At 38.4% G+C, this 21,211-nt stretch overlaps 1 protein-coding gene across 3 annotated transcripts in view; it reads left to right on the plus strand.

Annotated features, from left to right (window-relative positions):
• Positions 1–21,211, plus strand: part of Vgll3 (vestigial like family member 3) — a 51,341-nt gene that overhangs the window by 11,283 nt on the left and 18,847 nt on the right. The window contains exons 2-3 of one of the 3 annotated variants that reach the window (XM_029470821.2): positions 1,276–1,561; positions 12,367–12,894. In XM_029470821.2, the coding sequence (XP_029326681.1) occupies positions 1,276–1,561; positions 12,367–12,894 (814 nt within the window). The remainder of the gene's footprint in view (positions 1–1,275; positions 1,562–12,366; positions 12,895–21,211) is intronic. The other 2 variants (XM_021185434.3, XM_029470822.2) reach the window with 2 other exon arrangements.

The following is a 21,211-nucleotide window of genomic DNA, read 5'->3' on the forward strand; positions in this document are numbered from 1 at the left end:
TTTATTATTAATAAATGATATGGAAAGATATTAAATTAAGAACTTGGATTTTGTTGTTATGCTATTGATAGGGAATGTTTATCAGGTAACCCAGAGTGTTTTCTTATGTATCATTCACAGTGAAGTTGTTGTTAATCTTGAAGTCACACACATTCAGTGAAAACATTGGAAAACATGAAAAGCTGATGTAATAACATAGCAATTAGCTGCCAAATTTCCATTCAGTAAAACAAGGTTGATCATGGTTATTTGTAGACTATCCCCCCATACTAGAAATTTCTACCTTGTTTCCCAACATGGTTGTACAATATGTGTCTACAGGTGTTTACTTTCTTTGCATTCTGCCTTCACCAGACATGTACTTTGTGACTGCTGGCAGCTTACTTAACTTCTCTATACATTAGTTTCTTTGTCTTTTAGCTATATACAGCAATAATAACCAAGTTATAGATATAAAAATCAACTCAAGTCATATATGTGAGGTTTTAGGACAGTTTCTTGGATAATATATATTAATGATTACTGTAGGCATGACTGTATATTGAGATACTTTAAGATATCGCACTCTTCCCATTTTTATTTGAAGAGCTAATCCTTGTTAGTATTTTCAGTAAGCCACAATAAACTCTTTCTCCCCCTCTATGATAATAGTAGTGAGTGGAACATAAGAAAAACATGGTCCGTGCAAAATGGATCTTCACACAGACTTACTCTGTCATTTCAGTTTGATGTTTGAGAAATGAGTTCAGCACATCTGCCAAATCCTTTTTTAAGAGGGTGCATTCCTGTTTTTATTTTAGTTTATTTCATTTATGAAAAGCTTTTTTCCCTCTCCACCCTTCCCTGGACAGTTAGTTTTCAGGTCTCCCCCACTGTCCTAAAGTAGAATGTTACTGTACATTAAATCGTTTAAAGTACATATAAATGAGCCTTAAAAAACCCAAAGGGAATCCGTCACATTTTTAAAAAGTTATTCATTTAGTATAGTTGGGTTTTTAAAACAAACAAACAAACAAACAAAAACTCTGACACCCTGAAATTATACAACTTGATAACAGCCCTCTCTCTTGGCCAAATTTGGAATAACAGACTTTTCTTAGTGTGGGAGGGAAGCAACTGGTTTGGGAAAGGAAAAGATGGAATAAAACAGATGAAGGAGAATCAGTTTGCAAACATATGTTAATATTTAGATTCTGTTTTTTAAATGAAAAGTTAACTAGTTAATGCTTTGCCACAAACTGTCTTTGATACTATGTTTTGTTTATTCTATCCCAGAAGAAGTTAGCGGTATACAGCAAGATGCAGGACTCTCTGGAAGTCACGCTTCCCAGCAAACAAGAGGAGGAGGAGGAGGAGGAGGAGGATGAGGAGGAGGAGGAGAAAGACCAGCCTGCCGAGATGGAGTACCTTAACTCTCGCTGTGTCCTTTTCACTTATTTCCAGGGAGACATTGGGTCAGTAGTGGATGAACACTTCTCAAGAGCTTTGGGCCAAGCCAACACCTTGCATCCCGAATCTGCCATTTCAAAAAGCAAGATGGGGCTAACCCCCCTATGGCGAGGTAAGAATTAGAGAAAGCAGATGCCCTTTGGAGCACGCCATTTCGCAACTGCCTCTACCAGGCTCCAGCTGGAAGCTTGCCCCTGGAGAACGGATATCCACTTGCTTTTTAATTTTTAAGGACAGCAAGGAATTTCTTTCAGACAAACAGCTGGATCAGTTTTGTCACATGTGGAATGCAGGGTTGGAAAGGATGCAGTCACACCCCTTAAATTCCTCATGGAAAAAAAAAAGCAGTGATACAAGTGGCCCCAGTTTATCGTGGCCAGACTGAGCTCGAAGCTTCATTCCTAAAGCCCCTGTGACCCAGTGTGGATCTCGAAATAATAGGCGTGCCCGAGTAAGCCTCTAAAACACATATTCTAAAAGCGTATTCTTGCTCACTGCACTAGGTGTGTTACAGCGGTGACATAGCTGAGTTCTGAATCTGACCCAAGAACACAGACTTTGAAAGCCGTCGGTGTTCTCTCACTGGCTTTCTCACTACTCCGTTTCTGTGAGCCGTTTACAGGGTCCACACCTCTCATAGGTAGTATCTCCGTGACTTAATGCTAGTGTTTGTACCTCAGTAAACAAACCCCAAAAGCTCCGGGCTGAAGAATTCTTTATTTCCTTCTTTGCGATGAGCACAGAGACTTGCGTGCGTCTGTGTTCTAGTTTTAAAAAGTCAGTGGGTGAGTGACATGTTAGACTTGGTGGTTGACAAGGCTGGAGAGGAAAAAAAAATGCACAGCCTCTTAAGGAAAACTTCAGAGAAATGTGTTATATGTAAATACGTTGTTCCAAGCTCACCTGGTTCCAGGAAGTAGCCAGGAAAATTGTTTACAACTGTGGGTCTCAAGAGAGGACCTTTTAGAAAGCAATGTTCTGGTTCCTCATCCTAGCCCTATGGGGTCTGAGAAATTGGTGGGGGTTAATTTGTGATACTTACTGCTGGCCAGGTTAACAGAATGAAGTTCAAGCTCGGGAGTCAGTGACATGTCGTCTTTGCTTGTGAAACATCTATAGCATCAGGAAGGTGGGCCGGAATCGCCAGTCACAGCTGTCCTGGGTGGTACCTGTGACAAGGAAAGGCTGTCCACCTGCAGAAGGGTCTTGTGATCTGTGACTAATGGCTCACATCATTGTAACAGGCACGGCTGTGCTGTTGCACAAGAGGACCTCAGCTGACACCGCTGGCCTTTATCTACAGATAAACTCTTCGTCTTCCTGCTCATGCTTCATTTTGTCATTAACTCACTTCTGCCTGCCTTCTTACTGCACCTTCCTCCTTCTATTTCTTTCCTTCATCTACTCCCTCTGCTGCCAAAGGAGGCATTGTAAGAGGGAGCGGTAAGAGAATATCAGCTCAGATAGAGGCTTGTGAGAAGTCACCCACGTGACTCCTGCTTCATTGATGAGTATGTCCCATGACCTTTGTACAGGAAGAGAGAGGCCTTGAGAGCTCAAGGCTTATAGAAGGAGCCAATATCTTATTTGATAACTCATGAGAAAGAATGTGAATAATTTGAAGAAAACGAGAAAAATTCCATGAGTCAGATGGTTTTAGGTAATCAGTTATGTACCAAATAATTAATCACATCCATATAAATTAGTTCCAGGAGAGTAAGAAGTACAAGGGTTTCTTTTTCAGCATATTGTCTTATGTAATCCTGTCATGACCTAGTCTGGAAAGGAGAAAGTAGGGTCACAAATTATCCGGAGCAGCCAGGCATCTATAGTACCAAAGCCAGAACAAATTTAGTATGAGGATAATGACTGTAAAACAATTCAACTGTTCTATGTAGAAATTAGAACAACCAGAGGAAAGCATTGATTGGCTCTCTGATTTTTACACAATAAGTAGGAATGGAGGTCATGTTTTAATAGCCATTGTAAGCATTGTCTTGGTATCATCTTAAATCTGGCCCTCTAGTCTACCCGCTGACTCATCAGTTGACTTGGCCACAAATGTTTCCTAAGGGTCTGCTATATGCTATGTAAATTTCGAGGCACTTTGCTCTACATTCATGGCGTTGCTAATAGAGACAGGGAATAAACAAGGATGTAAGAAGTGACATGCAAGATCTTACTTTACTGAAAGTGATACTGAAAGCCTTCTCAAAGACAGTTGCATGTGAACACAGGCCTGAAGGTAATGAGGGCTTTCAACATGTGGCTGTTTCTGGGAAAATGATCTATACAGAAGGAATAGTCAGTGAAAACTTCTTAAAGATGAGTGAAACTTAGAATCTGCAATGAGTAGGACGTTGCTCAGATATGTGGAGTAGTATGTCCACACAGTGTTTCATGTCTTTTTGTCTCCTGCCCTGAAAAATCTATAAATACTATATCTGTTTATCTTATGTGGATTCCCTCAATACTCAAAGTAGCATTTTTCTTCAAAGAGAAATATAATTCTAAGAGATGGAAATATGTGAATGAATTTCCTTCCATGTATCAAATATTTTTTTAGTCTTCAAAGGAGCATTTAAAGAATTAATCAGTTGTATGAAGTCTTTGAGTGCAGTTTCTATCCCTCCCTCCCTCCCTCCCTCCCTCCCTCCCTCCCTCCCTCCCTCCCTCCCTCCCTTCCTCTGTCACTTCCTTTCTTTCTTCCTACAGTTTTCTACTGTATGTTTTATGCTTTTCTGGCAAATGTTTATATATGTCTGCTGGTGCCTGAACATGTGTATCTACATGTAGAGGTCAGACATCAAATTTGGGTGTCCTGTTTTATCAAGTTCTGTCTTATTCCCTTATGACAGGGCTACTGTCTAAATCTGGAGATGGGCTGGAAGCCAGCAAGCCCCAGCAATCTTTCTCTTTGCATTACAATGCTAATGTTATAGGTGTACATGTTGTTTGTAGTTTTATTTACAATTAATTCACAGGACCAAGTAATTGCTGGTATAAGTAAATCTGCAAAGTTGGAGAATGCTGAGTGCATTGTCTATTTTCTATTTATAAACTGAATGTAGCCATTGTTGCTTCTAGTTACAAATATCTTTCAAAACTTGACTGGAATTGATGGGAAAATTTAAAGATATAGAAACTTTTTTAAAGAGGAGGTATAATGATTGAGATTCACATATCCAGTGAAGTGATTTGGTCATAAATCAATATTAATTGAAAAAGTTTCATCTAATTAGATGATTCTGTCTCCAGGTTCTATTCCTTGTGGATTTTGCTCTTCATCTTATTCCTTGATATATACAATGTAGTGTTAGAGCAACAACTTAAAATCTCTCTGAGGAATGGGGTGTGGAGATTCTCTCCCCATCTGAACTGGCTGGTTTGATCATATACAGGTCTTGTACAGGTAGCCACAGTTAATGTGGGTTCATGTGCACAATAGCTATATCTATGCCCTGAAGGCAGTATTTCAAAGCATATCTATCCATCACCAGCCTCTGACATACTTTCTCTTCCCTCTTCTGGGATATTTCTTTATCCTTTGTAGGGTAAGAGGTTGATAAGGATATCCCACTTAAGACTGAGTATTTAGTGTCTTTTCAGCTCCTTGACTAGTTCAGGCATCTTATTGTCTGCAGTGAACTACAGTCTCTAGGCAGATGAAGTTTATATCTTCCCCATGACTAGCCAAAGTTATGTTCCCAGTTGTCTTTCTTACTTGGAAGTGCACTTTTTAACTACAATGGAATATCTCCTAGAGTTCATGTATTGGTCTTTCAATTTTAGAAATGGAAATGATTTCTTTATATTCTCTTATACACTTACCCTGGTCAGACAATAAAATTAGGATGACCTCTGGTCTGTTATGTGTTCTTTCAAAAATTATTTCCCAGGATGGGCTACTTCTCTGCCCGATTGATCTCTGTTGGAGACTATAGTATCACGTATATTTTGAATGTGAAACAATTAATTTAACAGCTTGTGTGAACATGGTGTCTTTAGTGGAAAATGGCAGTTGTCTTTTTCCACTTAATTGACTTATTCACTCTACATCCCAATCTCAGCCCTTGCTTCATCATCTTCTCCAAGTCTCACCTTCATACCCCCTTACCCCATTCCCTCTTCCCCTTCTCCTCTGTGAAGGGAAGTCCCACATGGGTACCATCCCTTACCTTAAGTCAAAGAAGGACTAAGTGTATTCTGTCCCACTGAAGCCAGACAAAGCATCCTACCTAGGAAAAAGGGATCCAATGGGAGGAAGCTACAGAGTCAGTCAGCCTCCACTTCATTTGATAGGGGACCCCCACGGAGACACTGCTGCCCATCTGTTAGATACATGTAGTAGGACTAGGTCAGTCCACAAATGTTCTTTGGTTGGTGATTCTGTCTCTGAGCTCCCATGAGTCCAGGTTAGTCACCTATGTAGATATTCTTGTTTCCTTGACCCAACCAGTTTCCTCAATGTTTCCTTGAATTCTTCCACAACACTTCCCAAGCTCTGCCTAATATTTGGTTGTGGGTCTCTGCATCTATCTCCATCAGTTGGTGGAAGAAGCCTCTCAGAGGACAGTTATGCTAGGCATAGCAGAGTATTTACAAGCATAGCAGAGTGTCATTAATAGTGTCAAAGGTTATCTCTGTCCCAGGGAATAGGTCTCGAGTTGGCCCAGTCCTTGGTTGGTGTCTTCTCAATCTCTGCTCCGTCTTTATCCCTGGTAGGTTTAGAATGCTCCAGTGGATGGCCTCATACACATACATACATGGACAGCCCTTGGTGGTCTCTTACATGATTCTAGGGGTTGGACCCATGGGGCAGAGAAGAAATGAAGAAAAGACAGATACATGTACAGAAAAACTGGGGGTTTGAGGGTCTAAGTTCTCAGATGGAGAAGCCACAGCATCCGGGAAGCTTGGTCTATTTTCTTTCCACAGTTGATAAGGGAGGTGGTGTTACTGCACACAGCTGCACAAGAAGATAGGGTTAGCTAGTCTCAGTAGGGGAAAAGTCGGTCTTCAGGCTATAACCATCAAGGAAGGAGAATGTTACAGTGCACATTTTCTACACATACGTCAGCATCTGCACACGTAGTAGAGAACAGCTTGCCATCTCTTCAAGCCCCACCCAGGGAAGGCTCTGACATTTCCAGAGATTCAAGGCACTCTAGTCTTTTACATGGCTGAGCTTATATCAAGAATAGACATCCACTCAGGACCTCCCTTGCTCCACATGAACACTAATTGGATTTGGTGGGCTATACAAAGAGGGCAAAGAATTTGAGAGACAGATGAGTAGGTATGGGAAGAGTTGGCCAGGCCAAGGCAGATAAGAAAATGTGGTAAATACAGTGTAGTCATGTATGTGATTCTGAAGTTTAAAACTAAAATAAAAAAGAGCTAAAGATAAAATAAAAAAAAATCTCTTTGGGGCAGACTGTTCCAGCCCCAACGTGTGCTCACTGCTACTCACAGTCGAGGATTTTTATAAGTAAGGTGTGGAAGCATACATGAAGTGTTACATGCAGAACTAGAAGAAACATAGTCACTAAGGCAGATGCCTTCTCTTTTCTGTAGATATCCCAATTACTTGGCCGATGGAAAACTAATGTTGTTTTTAATCTAGAAACTCTGTTGTCTAGAAGCTCATATTTCCAGCACAAAGCAATGTCCAGGATATAGTAAGGCCTCAAGGCTATTGATAATGCTAATGACACCATTTAGGGATAGCTTTGAAAGAAGCTGCCTGCACCTGCATTAAACACTCTGGCTTGTAGTATGGATTTATTATAATCTACTGGTGTGTGTGACATATGAATTTACACCTGAACTATGTTTGAATAATCTATTTCCAGAGTAAATCTTTAGATAAAGAGTGCATATATGCTAAGAGAACAGTAGTTACAGTCAAATTCATTTACTCTCCATAGGGCTAGGAAATGTCTTTTGAGATGTGCAGTTTAGGAAAACAGTGAAGGGGATGACATTTTTGTACCTTATTTTGGTACAACATTTTGGGAGCTCTATCAAACCTCACAGTGAATTTCAGGACTGAAATCAAAATAAACATGATTGTCTCTTTATCCCCATGGAACATCTATACTGAAACATCAGTTTCAAGTACGTTCATGCTTTGGTTTTTATGGAAGGGGTGTGTGTGTGTGTGTGTGTGTGTGTGTGTGTGTGTGTGTGTGAGAGAGAGAGAGAGAGAGAGAGAGAGAGAGCGACAGAGACTGAGACAGAGACAGAGAGACAGAGACTGTATATGTGTATCAAGAAGGGGTTTGGTCACATAAGCCATAGCAGAGCAGTTATCTCAATTAAAAAACACACTTGATGGGAATTTCTGCCATTTATTTACTTTTCTTATACTTTAAACATAAATTTACCTGTCGGTTAGCTGATGCAGCTGAGATCTACTTGGGCAACTCAGCCATGTGGGAAGGCCTCTCCAAATGAATAGCTCAGGCTAAGCAGAACCAAGGAGAAAAGGAAAGAAGAGAGATATCCTGAATCGGTTGGTTGGGAATAAAGTTTCCTAGTAGACTCTTCATGGAGGCCCTGGAGGCTGCTGCTTCCAGGAAGTTAGAACAGCAAGGGAGAGGAGAGTGAGGCCTGACTCACCTCATGATAGTGCCCTGAGGGTTAGCTCCAATTGCAGTCATGAGGCTGATTTTGAGCAAATGCTGCAACAAAGTCCCTGGAGGGCAACCTTTGCACAATTTCTGAATGACAGGAAAGAATGGAACACATTTCACTCCCTTTCTGACCTGGCTTTGTATAGGAAGCAGAGGAGTCATGGGATGGCTCTTTTGGGATAGCATTGGAAATGTAATTGAGGAAAATATGTAATAAAAATATTAAAAATTAAAAAAAAAAAGAACTGAGTTTAAATAGTGTTCTTGCTTTCTTTTTTTCTTTTCCTCTCCTCCCCCCCTCTTCCTTACAGAAGCAGGGTCTTGCTTCTAGCTCCGCTCACCTGGAGGACACTCTGCCTCCTCTTCCTGAGTGCTGAATTCAGAGGCATGCACCCCAATTCTGTAAATGTTTTCTTTAGTGTGATTTTTAAGGGAAAATGTTATATTAGATACTAATATTTTTTTTATCTGTGTTTGCTCTAAGGATATGTCAGCAGGAGATTATTACAGATTACTTAATGATAGCATTTCTTTATGATATTTTCCATTTAATATTATTTTTAATATTTACAGACTCAAATCTTTCCTAATTTGTTTCACAGTTTTTGCTCTTTCTCTCTCTCTCTCTCTCTCTCTCTCTCTCTCTCTCTCTCTCTCTCTCTCTCTCTCTCCTCTCTCTCTCTCTCTGGTATGTAGGGTTGCTATAAAAAGTACTCTAATATTGTGCAATTCTAAAAAGAATTTAGATCTAAAATAATCTAAAAGAACATTTGGCGTCTATGGTCAAACTCCTCTGTTTCTCTATGAAACCAAAAATTTCCCCGAAAGTAAGATGGTGACACTGTATTGGAAAATGTATCTCTTTCACCATATTTTCCATTTTTATAAATAAATGCGTATGTATTCCTAAAACTGAACTCAACAAAATCATATTTAGGACATTTTGTATGTATAAGACTCTCAGTATTGTCATCCAAATGCCAATATTGTATGAGTGTTGAACAATGAGGACTCTGGAATCCCAGTTGAGTCGGTCTTAATATTATCCAGTTCTGAATCATTTCCACTAACCTTGAAGGTAACGTTGCATGGGAATAGCTCCTGCAGCTTTTCATCTGCTTTCTTCTCCACCAAATGTGGCTATGATTAAGTACTCATAAGTGAAAAGTCACGTAATAAAAAAAAATTTACAAACATATGAAATAAGCATGCTGGTTCTCCAACACAAAGCACAGTGCAGTGTCTGTTTCTTTGTGTCACATTTTTTTTCTTTAAATAAGCAAATATCACATAGTGATCCTGAATCATAGATTTTTTTCATGAACATATTTTCCATTCAATATTGTATCACTTACTTGTAAAATTCAGTATTGTTTGTTGGAAAGGACTATGTAGATCCCTACAAACTTTCTATTAATCTCAGGAGACCCCTTTGCCAATAGGGAAAATATTAAGTTGCTTTTAATTTTATTTTTCCTGGGGGAATTTTAAAGAGTGGTTCATTTTTTTAGAGAGTGGCTTTTAAAAAGTAGATTTCTTCTTTCAATGATAATATTTTCACTTGTCATAATAGATGACTTCATAAATAAGACAATAATATTTTTTGTAGGGAATGTATTCAATATGTGAATTTGTGTGTGCATATCTACAATGCTTATAGAGTAATAGGATAAAAATAGTTTCATCTTGATACAAATCAAGAGAAAGATATCTAGATAAATGGGATATTATCTCTGTGCTTAGGACATTTTCCTCGAGAGGTTCAATAAGAGGAACTTGTATTCCTGGCACATCTTTGTGTATCAGGGGTTGTCAGTTTTCATATTTAGGTTATGGTTGTGCCAGGAGATACAAAGTAATGAAGGATTTCATACTAAAGATGGGAGATGTGTCAGCAAAGTAGAAGATTGGTGCCTGGCAAGCTGCCCTATAATGACCTTAGGGCTGATTCCTAAGTACTGTTTTAACCAGTGGTGATTGTCCCCAAACAGTCATTCATTTAAGAACTTTATAGGAATGACTGAAGGCTTCAGCAACATTTCTCCCCCTTTTTTTCTTGAAGAGCATTGTTTCATATATTTCTTCAAGGGTTCTGAGATCCATGGTGATGATGAAGAGATGAATTTGAAACTGTGGGTCCCTGGTCACAGAAAGAAGGGGTGCAGATCTGACAGAGAAAGAATGGATGTTTATGCCATCATTACAGAACTTAGACAACATGTCAGGTTACGACAGAGATGAACTGATTTGGTTAACTCCATGATACATGTGACAGGTTATTCAAGAAATTTATATTGAAATAAGAAAAAAATGTTCATGTCCTGGAAGCATACGAAGTGATAAGCGTGCTAGATTAAATATTTCTATCAAAGAACACCTCTTAGGAAATCCTTTGTTCAAAGGAAAAATCTATATTCTTTTATGCTGCTGAACCTGGCATAAAACCATAAACAGTGCATATGCACAGGTAATGCCTCTTGCAATCTTATGTCCAACTTTAACATAAAGAATCAGTAGAATATTTGCCAGAATGAAAAATACTGGGGAAGATGATTGCAAGTAGATAAATTCAAGCAAGTTATTTCTATTTTAACAGAAGAAAATGACCAAGAGATTAAGAAGTCTCTTTATGGCTCTAGAGATTTGACAAGTCTGCAATGAACGTGAATATTTCACAAAACAAAGATTCTATAGATACACATTGTTATAAGAAGCCATCTATGGGATGGACCTGTGCTTACCTTGGACAGAGAGGCCTTTTAAAGCACAGGTCTGACTTGGTCATTCTTTAGATTACAAACTTTCTATGATCCCTGGGATATACCTTATGATAATTCACTTCAATTCTCTGGGCAGGAAGCCCACACTCCTCTGAGTCCTTAGTATCTTTATAGTCAATCAGTTTGTCTGTCTGTATCTTATTTCTCACCACTCCTCTCCTCCATCCCTTTCTCTTCTCTCAGACAAATTTTGCTTATCTAATTTTATCACTTAAATGCTACTGATGCTGGTGGTACTATTATTGTGCTTTGGTGCCTCTGTGTAGATTGTGTACATATGTTCGTATTTTGCCTTATATTCCATCACCTCAGAATTCTATCTAACCTCTTCATAGACCTAACTCCTATTCAGCCATTCCAATTCACGATAGTTAGCACTTTTTCGGCTCTTTTTGTGGGCTTGCTCTTGAAAGCATCTTCACATGTCATGTTCCTTCCTTGTGTTCCTCCTGATGGTGATCAACAGTGACAGTTATGTGTGTCTATTAGACTTCTCTATGTCTGACCCATGGTGTTGAGATGATAGAGACATTGAATTGAGGGGACTGATGGAGGAGAGGCGGATTCTCCTTTCTTTCTTGTCTCAAAGTGTGCACTATAGTTTTCTATAAGATCTATGGATACTGAAAAGTATAACTCAATCTGAACCTATGTTGGTTATCATTTCTAGAGACTCTCCAAATCAAGGTGATCAGGTTGTGCTCATAATTGTTCCCTTTTGTGGCCATTGCAAAGTCTACTGCCCTTTGACCATTGAGGCATGCTATGTGGTTTTGAAGAGTATGTCCATGCATGCCAAATCTTAGACTTTTGCCTGTCGACATTTTCGCATGGGACTGGAGTGAGAGTCAGATGAGCTCATGAGCAACCTTGAAGAGATGTTGCACATTTGGCTACTCTCATTACATGTTAACCATTGTTATTTCCAAGATCACACAACTGGTAGGTTTCCTCAAAAGTGAGAACATAAAAGATATGCTTTTAAATGATCATTGATTTGATGAGGACAATTGTATATGATCTTACTACAGTTTCTTACTTCTGACTTCGGAATGTTCTGTGTAAATAAAAAATGGTCTGGTATTTAAAAGAAGTGAAAATATTTTTAACCTGCACACACCTCACCAATGGCACATATGTTAACCAGAGAAATGGATACCAGTGACCTCTGTTTAGAGCTAAGAGCCACAAGGAGCCCAAGAGGAAATGAAGCTTTATAGCTATTAAATTGAAGTGAAAACCACAGCTCAGACTGGGATAGCAGAAGCTCACAAAGCAAATGCAGAGGGCTTCCTCAGGACTTTAAAGCTTTTCCCATTGCCCTGACTTGGGACCCCAGAGTTTATCCCAGTATCAGGTCATTTGTCTTTGGAAAGAGAAAAAGTATATAATATCATAATCCACTTGCTTGTAAAAAAAAAAAAAATCACTGGACAAGCAAAGGCAAGTCCAACCCAGAACCGTATCTTATGTCAATAATGTGTTTTCTGTCTTCTCAGACAGCTCAGCTCTTTCGAGCCAGCGGAGTAATTTTCCAACTTCCTTTTGGACCAGCTCTTATCAGCCCCCACCCGCGCCTTGTTTGGGGGGAGTCCATCCTGACTTCCAAGTCACTGCACCCCATGGCACCTTTACTACAGCAGACCCCAACTCTTGGCCAGGACATGGCCTGCATCAGACTGGCCCCGCCCCACCCCCCACTGCGTCTGAGTCTTGGCACTATCCTCTGGCCTCTCAAGTGAGCCCTTCCTACAGCCACATGCATGACATGTACCTGCGCCATCATCACCCTCATGCTCACGTGCACCACCGCCACCACCACCACCACCACCACCCAACTGCTGGCTCTGCCTTGGATCCCGCCTATGGCCACCTGCTAATGCCATCAGTGCGAGCTGCCAGGATTCCTGCTCCCCAGTGCGACATCACCAAGACAGATCTGACTACAGTCACCACTGCTACCTCAGCATGGGCCGGTGCCTTTCATGGGACAGTGGACATCGTGCCAAGTGTGGGCTTCGATACAGGTGAGCAGACAGATTTTCCTTCTTTCTAGAGAAAGAAGAAAATGTTGAGGCATCAGTTCTGGTAATAGTTTTCTCTAGAAACTAATATGCTTGTAGAACAGAGCCGTTTTGCAATAATCCCTGCATTCCTGTGGAAAGGAGAATGACTAGTTCGTGAAAGCTTAGCCTGAGAAAAGTCTCAGCACTTTTCTCTCATCTCCTTTGTGAGGAATCTGTTCCTTTGAACATGATCGTCTCATACCTTATGTTTACAAATAGCTCACCCCCTCTGTAAATCTCCCATGACTCTGCACTCTATACCATGTGTTCTGCCCAGTAGATTTCAAACGTAGTGGTATGCTTCAGTTATGCATTGTAAAACAGATTGTTTTTGGAATGTGGTCTACAGTCCAGACTTTTGAAAAATAAATAGGGACCATATTTTAAGAGTAGACTTTTTTTTTTCTACTCTCTCTTTTTTCTTTGTCCTGTCTTTGTTTTCTTTTCCCTTCCTTCCTCTTCCTACATTCTCTGGTTTAAGTAACAGAGGACATCAATGAGTACTGTAAAGATAATATTCAAAATACTTAGAAGTAGTAATGAATTTATATACATATATATTATACATATATTATATATTATAGAGTAATATATAGTATATATTATAGAACACATATATCTCTGTAGTTCACTGGTCCTGAAGATTATGGTGTTGGCACTTTCAGGTGTTATTGTTGTCCCTCAACCCATTTTAGCTTCTGGTTGAGTGTATGGTGGAGACTGGGTTTTCTGTCTTGGTGAAGAGTGTGCTATGGGCCTAAGCATCATGGACTAGCCTTTGTCAGTTGTCAAGTATTAACAGAAAATTTTGTATTCCCATTATACATATATGTCAGCATATTAGCATTCTGTACATTATACATAATTTGTGTATATATATATATGTATATATATATATACAATTCTCAAATTTCTATGTAGTATTTCAAATTTCCCAAACTTATTGTTGTACTTGCTCCAAAAGAATTCTGCGTTAGACACTCTGTGGTTCTGCATGCAGTCAGAGTAACAGTGGTGTTAGCAAGCAAGGTGGTAAATGATAATGTTACAATGCTTAGTAGTGTGGAACGGAAGTTTCCCTATTGGATGCACAAAAGGCTACACAGTGTAAACTTAGTAATTGATAATAATTATGATTCATGACTAGTCTATGTTTGTACCCAACCGGAAAGACAAAGCACCCACACGGATTAAGATAAATCATTGGCATAATCATTGGAAGTCTCTGCTTAGACTAATCTCCACAATGAACTTTTTATTATCTTGAACTAAATGTATATGCAGCAGCAGGGATTGGAATCCAGAGAATCTTCCCATAGTCATTTTTGTCATATTTCAGAGTGCCATGACTATTAAAAAGAACTGATGCTTGCTATAGGTGCCTCTGACATGAGTGACTGAAGGCATAGCATGGTGTGTTTATCCTGAAAAAAATGTAAAGCAAGAGCCAGCACCTCTTGCATGGGCCAGTGATGAGACAGGAGAAGACACTGAGTCTTAGCAGTCGTTTTCTAGTCCAAAGTTCAGACATACTATCAAATACCACATTTAAATCCCAACTGCATGAGCACGACAAGTATTAATTTATACAGGAAACCGCCTTTGGGCCAGTTTTGGGATGATGTTCTAGGGGATCATATTTTTGGTGTGAGAAAGATCCTCGAGCCAAGGGGTTGGCTTTCATATTTCAGCCTTTACAAGTGCTTGACTCTGGGAAAAGGGACATGACACTGGATAGGGTGTCTTTGTTCATTTGAAGCTAATTACCAGAGAGAACAGTTTCTGAGAGAGCCTTGCCTTGAGGTAACAAGAGGAAAATGGATGATTTCACCACTGAGGGAAAGGGATGGAGTGGTGCAACATTCACTTTATGGGACCAATAAGAGGGCAGTAACTACCCTTCTGTTGTTCAAATGGATTGTAATAACAGATGTTTCCAGGTAAATTCCAAAGCAAGAAGTGACTTCTGTCAAATGACGTAGTCAGAACATTTCCCCAAATCCAGGTATCTGAGCCAACAAAATATGGATAATTTTCATCTTTCACTAGATGAGAAGTAAATGAAATCAACTACTTCAAGAATATTTTGGTAAAGAAAAGATATAGTAGCTTCACCTATAAGGGAAGGGACTTGGGATTCCTGTCACAAATGAGAACCTAAACAGTAAGGTTCTCACAATTCTGAAGACTGCTGAGACCCAGGTCAAGATGTTGGCCATTTTCAAGTCACAGTAAAGCCTGCTTTATTGTTCACAACTGGTCATCTTTCTAGTATAATGTCAATTGGTTGTAGGGTCAAATTAGCCTTGTAGTTTCTTTTGTAAGGCGCCCAATCCACTCACAAGGGACCCTTTCTCTGGGCGTAATGATTCATCTCCTAATACTATTACTTTGGGGATTTGAATTTCACTATATTAATCTGGGGGAGAACATAAACATTCCAGTTAATGCAAGTGAAATGATAATTTTGGCTGCAATGTTATTTTGAAGAATTTAAAGAAATCAAGGGGCTCTAAGGATGAGAACAGAACTCAGTATGTGACAAAGGTCAAAGTTTTGTACACGGTATAATTGAAGGTTTAATACAGTTTTTCTGTTTAGGGACAGATAGGAACACTTTATAGTTGTCTGTTTTTTTTTATCCTCTCATTGCTTCTTAGCTTTCCTTTGGTAATAGTAAAACAACCATGGAGAAAAACCTAAATGAGGACGCCATCCCTCAGAACTTTCTGGAAACTTGGGTAGCTCCAAGTTATTCAAGGGTATTACCTCTGCAAGTTAGTGGATAACCTGAGTTTGGAGTCAAGAGTGCCCACCTTTCTAACTCAGCTTGGTCCATAAAACAAAACAATATGGACCTTGAGCGAGGTGCTTCATCTTCCTCATCTATAAAATATGAAACAAGACAGCTCAGTAAAGCCACTACACAGGGGCAAACCCGGGAGGGTACTCTCATTTCTATTTATCTAAAACCAAACTTGTTTTTTAACCTTAAAAGTTATTGCTTAGTTATAGTTCAGAAAAGCATATGCTCCATTTTAGTAAATATGATTTAGTCATTCTTAGTTATTCACCGTCTTGTGTAATAATCCTTAATGTCTAATTCCAGAACATTCTAACCCCTCAGTACGAAGCTGTTTACTTGTTACAGTTCACCCCCTACTTACTCCCACTCGCCATTCTTGGTAGCTATTTATTTACCTGTTGCCTCTACAAAGTTACCCATTCTCTTCACTGAAGGAAAATAGAATCCTACTCATGCCTTCTTTCACTAAATATGGTGTTGTCAAGGGTCATTCACTTTATGTGTGCATGGGTATTTTTAGGGGTGAATTTTATTTTATTGCATGCAAACAGCATATTTTTAATTGCCTATTCATTAGTTGGTGGCTATTTGATATGTTCCAATATTTGATTTAATATAATTAAATGATAAATAGTGTTAAATAAATTAAATTGAGTATGATAGCTATTGCTATAAGCTATCATGTAAAGATATCTTACTATATTTTTAAACTTCTCGTAAATATATCTTGTGATGTTGCAATAATCTCATTTAAATTTTTTATGTGCTTCTGTATATGTGGTGCTCACATACTAATTTATTATATTTGTAATAATTTTGTTTTAAGGTATTTTCAGGATTTAAATTAGCAATCACATATCATAATAGAGTTCTGAGAGTGGTAGGCATAATTCTTCCCTAAGAATGAAATGAATTCCCTTATTTTCTGAAGGGATGAATTCGTTCGAGGAGAGTCCTGTGTGCACGTTAAAGTTTGCATTGCTAGAATTGTGCACATTCATGTGTCCTGAAAGTTCGTGCTGCTGTCACACTTGGCTTACTCTTGCCCTGCTCTTCTCTCTGTTGAACAGGTTTTACATACATACATACTGATACAATCACAAGTCACCTGCATCTGCCCTCCTTACAAAGATCCCAAAGACTGTTAGGAATCTTACATTAGCCTTTCCCCCTTTTATTGGCAGTTTAAGAAATGGGTTCTGCAAGTCCTATGGGAACTGTACTATTGAAATGTGGGTTTGGTAGAAGCAAGATCTATGGTCAAACGTGCTTTGTGACATAGAGTATTCTGTAATGCTCTTAGAGATCACCATTAATTTCAACATTTGGAAAGCTTTTATCTGTTCTTCAGTAAATGCACGTGGTAAGCTTTGTACAGGAGGTGATTTGTACATTCTGCTCTTTTAGGACCACGCTGAGTTTAAAGCATACATTTCCCAGAATATGCTGTGAAAAAGTCACTATAATTCTTTCCCCATAAGAAATGTCAGAAATTTTCAGTTTGCATGAATAATTGTCAGAGAGTATAGGGTAAGAAGAGTAGGTAGGCCGAGGATAATATAGAATGTGTGAATCGTGAGAGGAAAGGGAGATGAATGTTAAGCAAGATCAGAGTATTGAGCTGGGTTTCTGTGTGCAAGGAGGAGGTGAATGCGGGAATGTTTGCGTTTGTACTCTCACACACATCATATTAATGCTCAAGGTGATTGCAACTGTGTGCATTATATTATCAGGCATCTATTGGATCACACGATCTGCTCACCTTCCACTAGTCATAATGATTATCATATGTCTGTGGAATTCTGGCATTCTAACTTACAGTTTTTACTCATAATTTACCCAGTGTAAGATGTACAATCTTCTAAACCACAGTCTAATTTTTTTTTTCCTTCAAGTAAAGCTTTGCTAATGAGACCTTTTTTTACTGAAATACAATGCTAACTTCATTGGTAGCTGTCTCATAGTTCATTACATTTGAACTTACCAGAAGTAAAAGGAGTTTTGCTTTGTGATGTAGCCTCTCTATAAACACAAGCTGTTCCTGGCTTCAGCTTGGGCTCCTCTGAAGATCCCCAGATTTATTTCTCTTACAAGACCTCATGTTATTTCTGCTACAAGCTTGTTATGATTTTGTTTTTTACTACGATGAATGTCAAATGCTTTCTATGAGAGAGAGAGAGAGAGAGAGAGAGAGAGAGAGAGAGAGAGAGAGAGAGAGAGAGAGAGAGAGAGAAAGAGACGGGTGACCTAAAATTAAAATTCAAAGGAAAATAATACAACTTTCTGTACTATACCATATGATATGCTCATAAAATCTGATATGTATGAAAAGTAATGAAAACATGTTGATGTTATTCTGACTTCTTAAGAAATACATCTAGAGGCAGGCATAAATTTATATAAGCCACTACTAAACATTTGGATTCAGTAAGAGAATCTTTAGATGAGCCTTCTCCAAACTATTGTGATTGCTAAAATTTACTTCATCTCTCACTAACCAAGATATCTTCAGATTTCAAATCAAGATTATGGATCACATGATATTAAGTTGTTGCTGGGTAGTGAAACAAAATCATTCTAAATATTAGAGACACAGGTTTCTTGTGAAATTAAGGCTCTGAAGGTTTCCATAAACACAGGAAACTATTTCCAATCCTGCGTTAATATATTGAGGCATAAACTGGACTATCTCTAAAGGAACTATCGTGCCATCAATGTGATGGTTATTTGAGTAAAGGCATGTTGCCTAAATCTGATGATCTACTTTGCTCCCCATGACCAACATGACAGAAAGACTGACTGATCCCAGTTCCCAAAGTCCATTGGCCTCCACATCTGCCATGCTTTTTCTGCTGTTCTCTTTTAGTCACCATGGGCACTGTCCTCACATGCAATAACCCCCATGCAATCATATATGTACATTCATTAAAAAAAGAAATATGACAGGTGCATGTGTTTAATTCCAGCACTCAGGAGGCAAAGCTGGTGGATCGCTGTCAGTTTGAAACTAGCTTCATCTTTATAGGGAGTTTCAGGTCATCCAGGGCCACAAAATGAGCCCCATCTCAAAATAAATTAGATTTTTGTTTTTTATTTTAAAAGAAAACCTGGAAATAATTTCTTGGAGTGCATACATTTTTGGAAAATAGTAAACAAATGTTTTTATTTATTTCTCTTCTGAGCAACTAAAGCTGATAAAGTCACAGACACTAGTTTTTATGAAGTTTGACTACAAAATTCTGATTTAAGATGAATTTCATAATCTGAATATTTTATGAAAGTAGTTCTTGTCCATAAATTACAAGTAGCTCTTTTATTGTAATTTACTTTGGAATTACTGTTGCTCAAAATTGTTATATGCTGGGATAGGGGAGGGACTCATTAACAGATTGTCTGATGAGTGTGTTTAAAGGCTAGGCTAGCATCATCTCAGTACTCCATTCCTGCTGAATTGTTATATAGCCTATAGTGTTCCTTTTAAATAGGTTAAAGTATGTACCTGATTAAGATTATGGTCGTCAGAATTAAGGGCTACCTTGCCATGCAATGAATTAGTTAAGCATATTTTTTGTTTTCATAAAAGACAGAATGTGAGCTAGGATAAAACAGTTTATAAGAGCAAATGAGAAAACCTCTGTCTATTGAAGAAATGAGGGAATCAGGTAGCAGTTTCTGATTCCAATCCATTCTGTAAATTTTGTATCTGTAGATTACATCTTGAAACCTATGTTTATTTATTGGCAATTGGTAGTCACCTGCTGAAAACCTAAGATTGGATAAATGCCTCTGAAATAACTAGTGATTTCTTCTAACTACATTAAAATATTAACTGTAATCTAATTATAAATTAGCTGCAATTTATATTTAATAACCTAAAAACACTCAATTTATAAAAAAATGTCTAGAGAAAACCAAGCATAACTCATCTAAGACCCTTGAGTATCAGTTGATACTGCAGTGTTTTATTCAAGGCCTTACAGTAAAAGAGGGATGTGGCAAGTTTGGAGAGGAATTGTCAAGGAGCCACAAGAGTCAGCCTTATATCTCAATTAAAACACAGAGGAGCTGGGATAATTTCACCTCAGAGCATAGAAAACACCAAGGAGACAAATAATATAGATGCTTCTTTTAAAACATCCATTCCCTCCACTTCGTCTCTTCCCAGGGAACCTATATTAACCATCTGGATTCTCAATGATTAGGAATACACTGACGATTGTATTAACAGTTGTGGTAATTTTGTTACCCATGATTAGTAGGAAATTATGAGATTGTCTTCTATCATATGAAAAATAGGAAGTATTCCTAAATGCTTCCTCTCACCATAGAGAATGAGTAAATTTTGATACAGAAGTCAACCTGAACTAAATGTCATGAAAATGCATGCAGTTTATTAATTACACTGGGCAGAAAGCTTTCAAATACAATATAGGGGATGGTGCATCTGGACTCTTTGTTATTATGAAATTTATTATTATTTAGTAACAGTAAAGAGATTAGTCATCAACAACTCCTCACATTTCTACAAAGCTATTTTCTTCCTTTTGGCATTTACTGTTAACCTTCCTTTCCACTGTAGGGGGAAAATTATTACAGATAAGTTAAAGAGTATTTTCATCCTCTTGAGTGGTGTGGTTATGTTAGGCTCAAGTACAGTGTCACAATTTCATGACCAGAAGGGCAATGGAAACCATCTCTGATGTATGTGAAATACTAGGATGCATGCTAAATTTAGCCAAATAATGAAGTCTGCATGAAAACACACAAGATGGTGAACCAGAGAGAACCAATGAGTTGCACAATCTTGTAGGCTTCACAAACCCAAGCCGGAATTCCGTAAGCCCTTATTAAAACTTCCCACTTATCCTACAGAAGTAGACACTGCACTCGTAGTCTTTCCTAGGCCTTTTGCTCCAGAAGGATTCACACTCACATGTTCAAAATGCAGAACTCACTTCAGACATTCTTCCTCTTCCATCACATATGTTTGATGTGTGATGAAATCTTCAGGGAAAACTGTAATCATTAGAGAAAAACGATTTGCATATAATAGGGTAAGCATGTATTTATAAGTTTGAAGCCTTGCAAAAGCCAGCTTGATTAAGGGAAAGTTTTGCTCCTCAAATATATAGCTGGTAGAAAATTAAAGAGTTTTAGTCTTTTAAAAAGCTATCCTGGAAAGTAAGTTAACATTAAAGTACTTTAGCCCTGTCTCAGAATCCTGACTCTACCATGCATAAATAAAATTAAAAGCACACACAATATTAAGAAAATATTTTTTCTTTTCTTTCTTTTCTTCTTTTTGTTTTTTTTTTGTTGTTGTTGTTTGTATGTTTGTTTTTGTGTTTTGAGACAGGGTTTCTCTTTATAGCCCTGGCTGTCCTGGAACTCACTTTGTAGACCAGGCTGGCCTCGAACTCAGAAGTGCTGGGACTAAAGGCACCCAGCTTAAGAAAATATTTTTGATATTTA

Source organism: Mus caroli, unplaced genomic scaffold (assembly GCF_978045245.1).
Source record: "Mus caroli unplaced genomic scaffold, Mus_caroli_1 scaffold_17, whole genome shotgun sequence".
Lineage (NCBI taxonomy): Eukaryota > Metazoa > Chordata > Mammalia > Rodentia > Muridae > Mus > Mus caroli.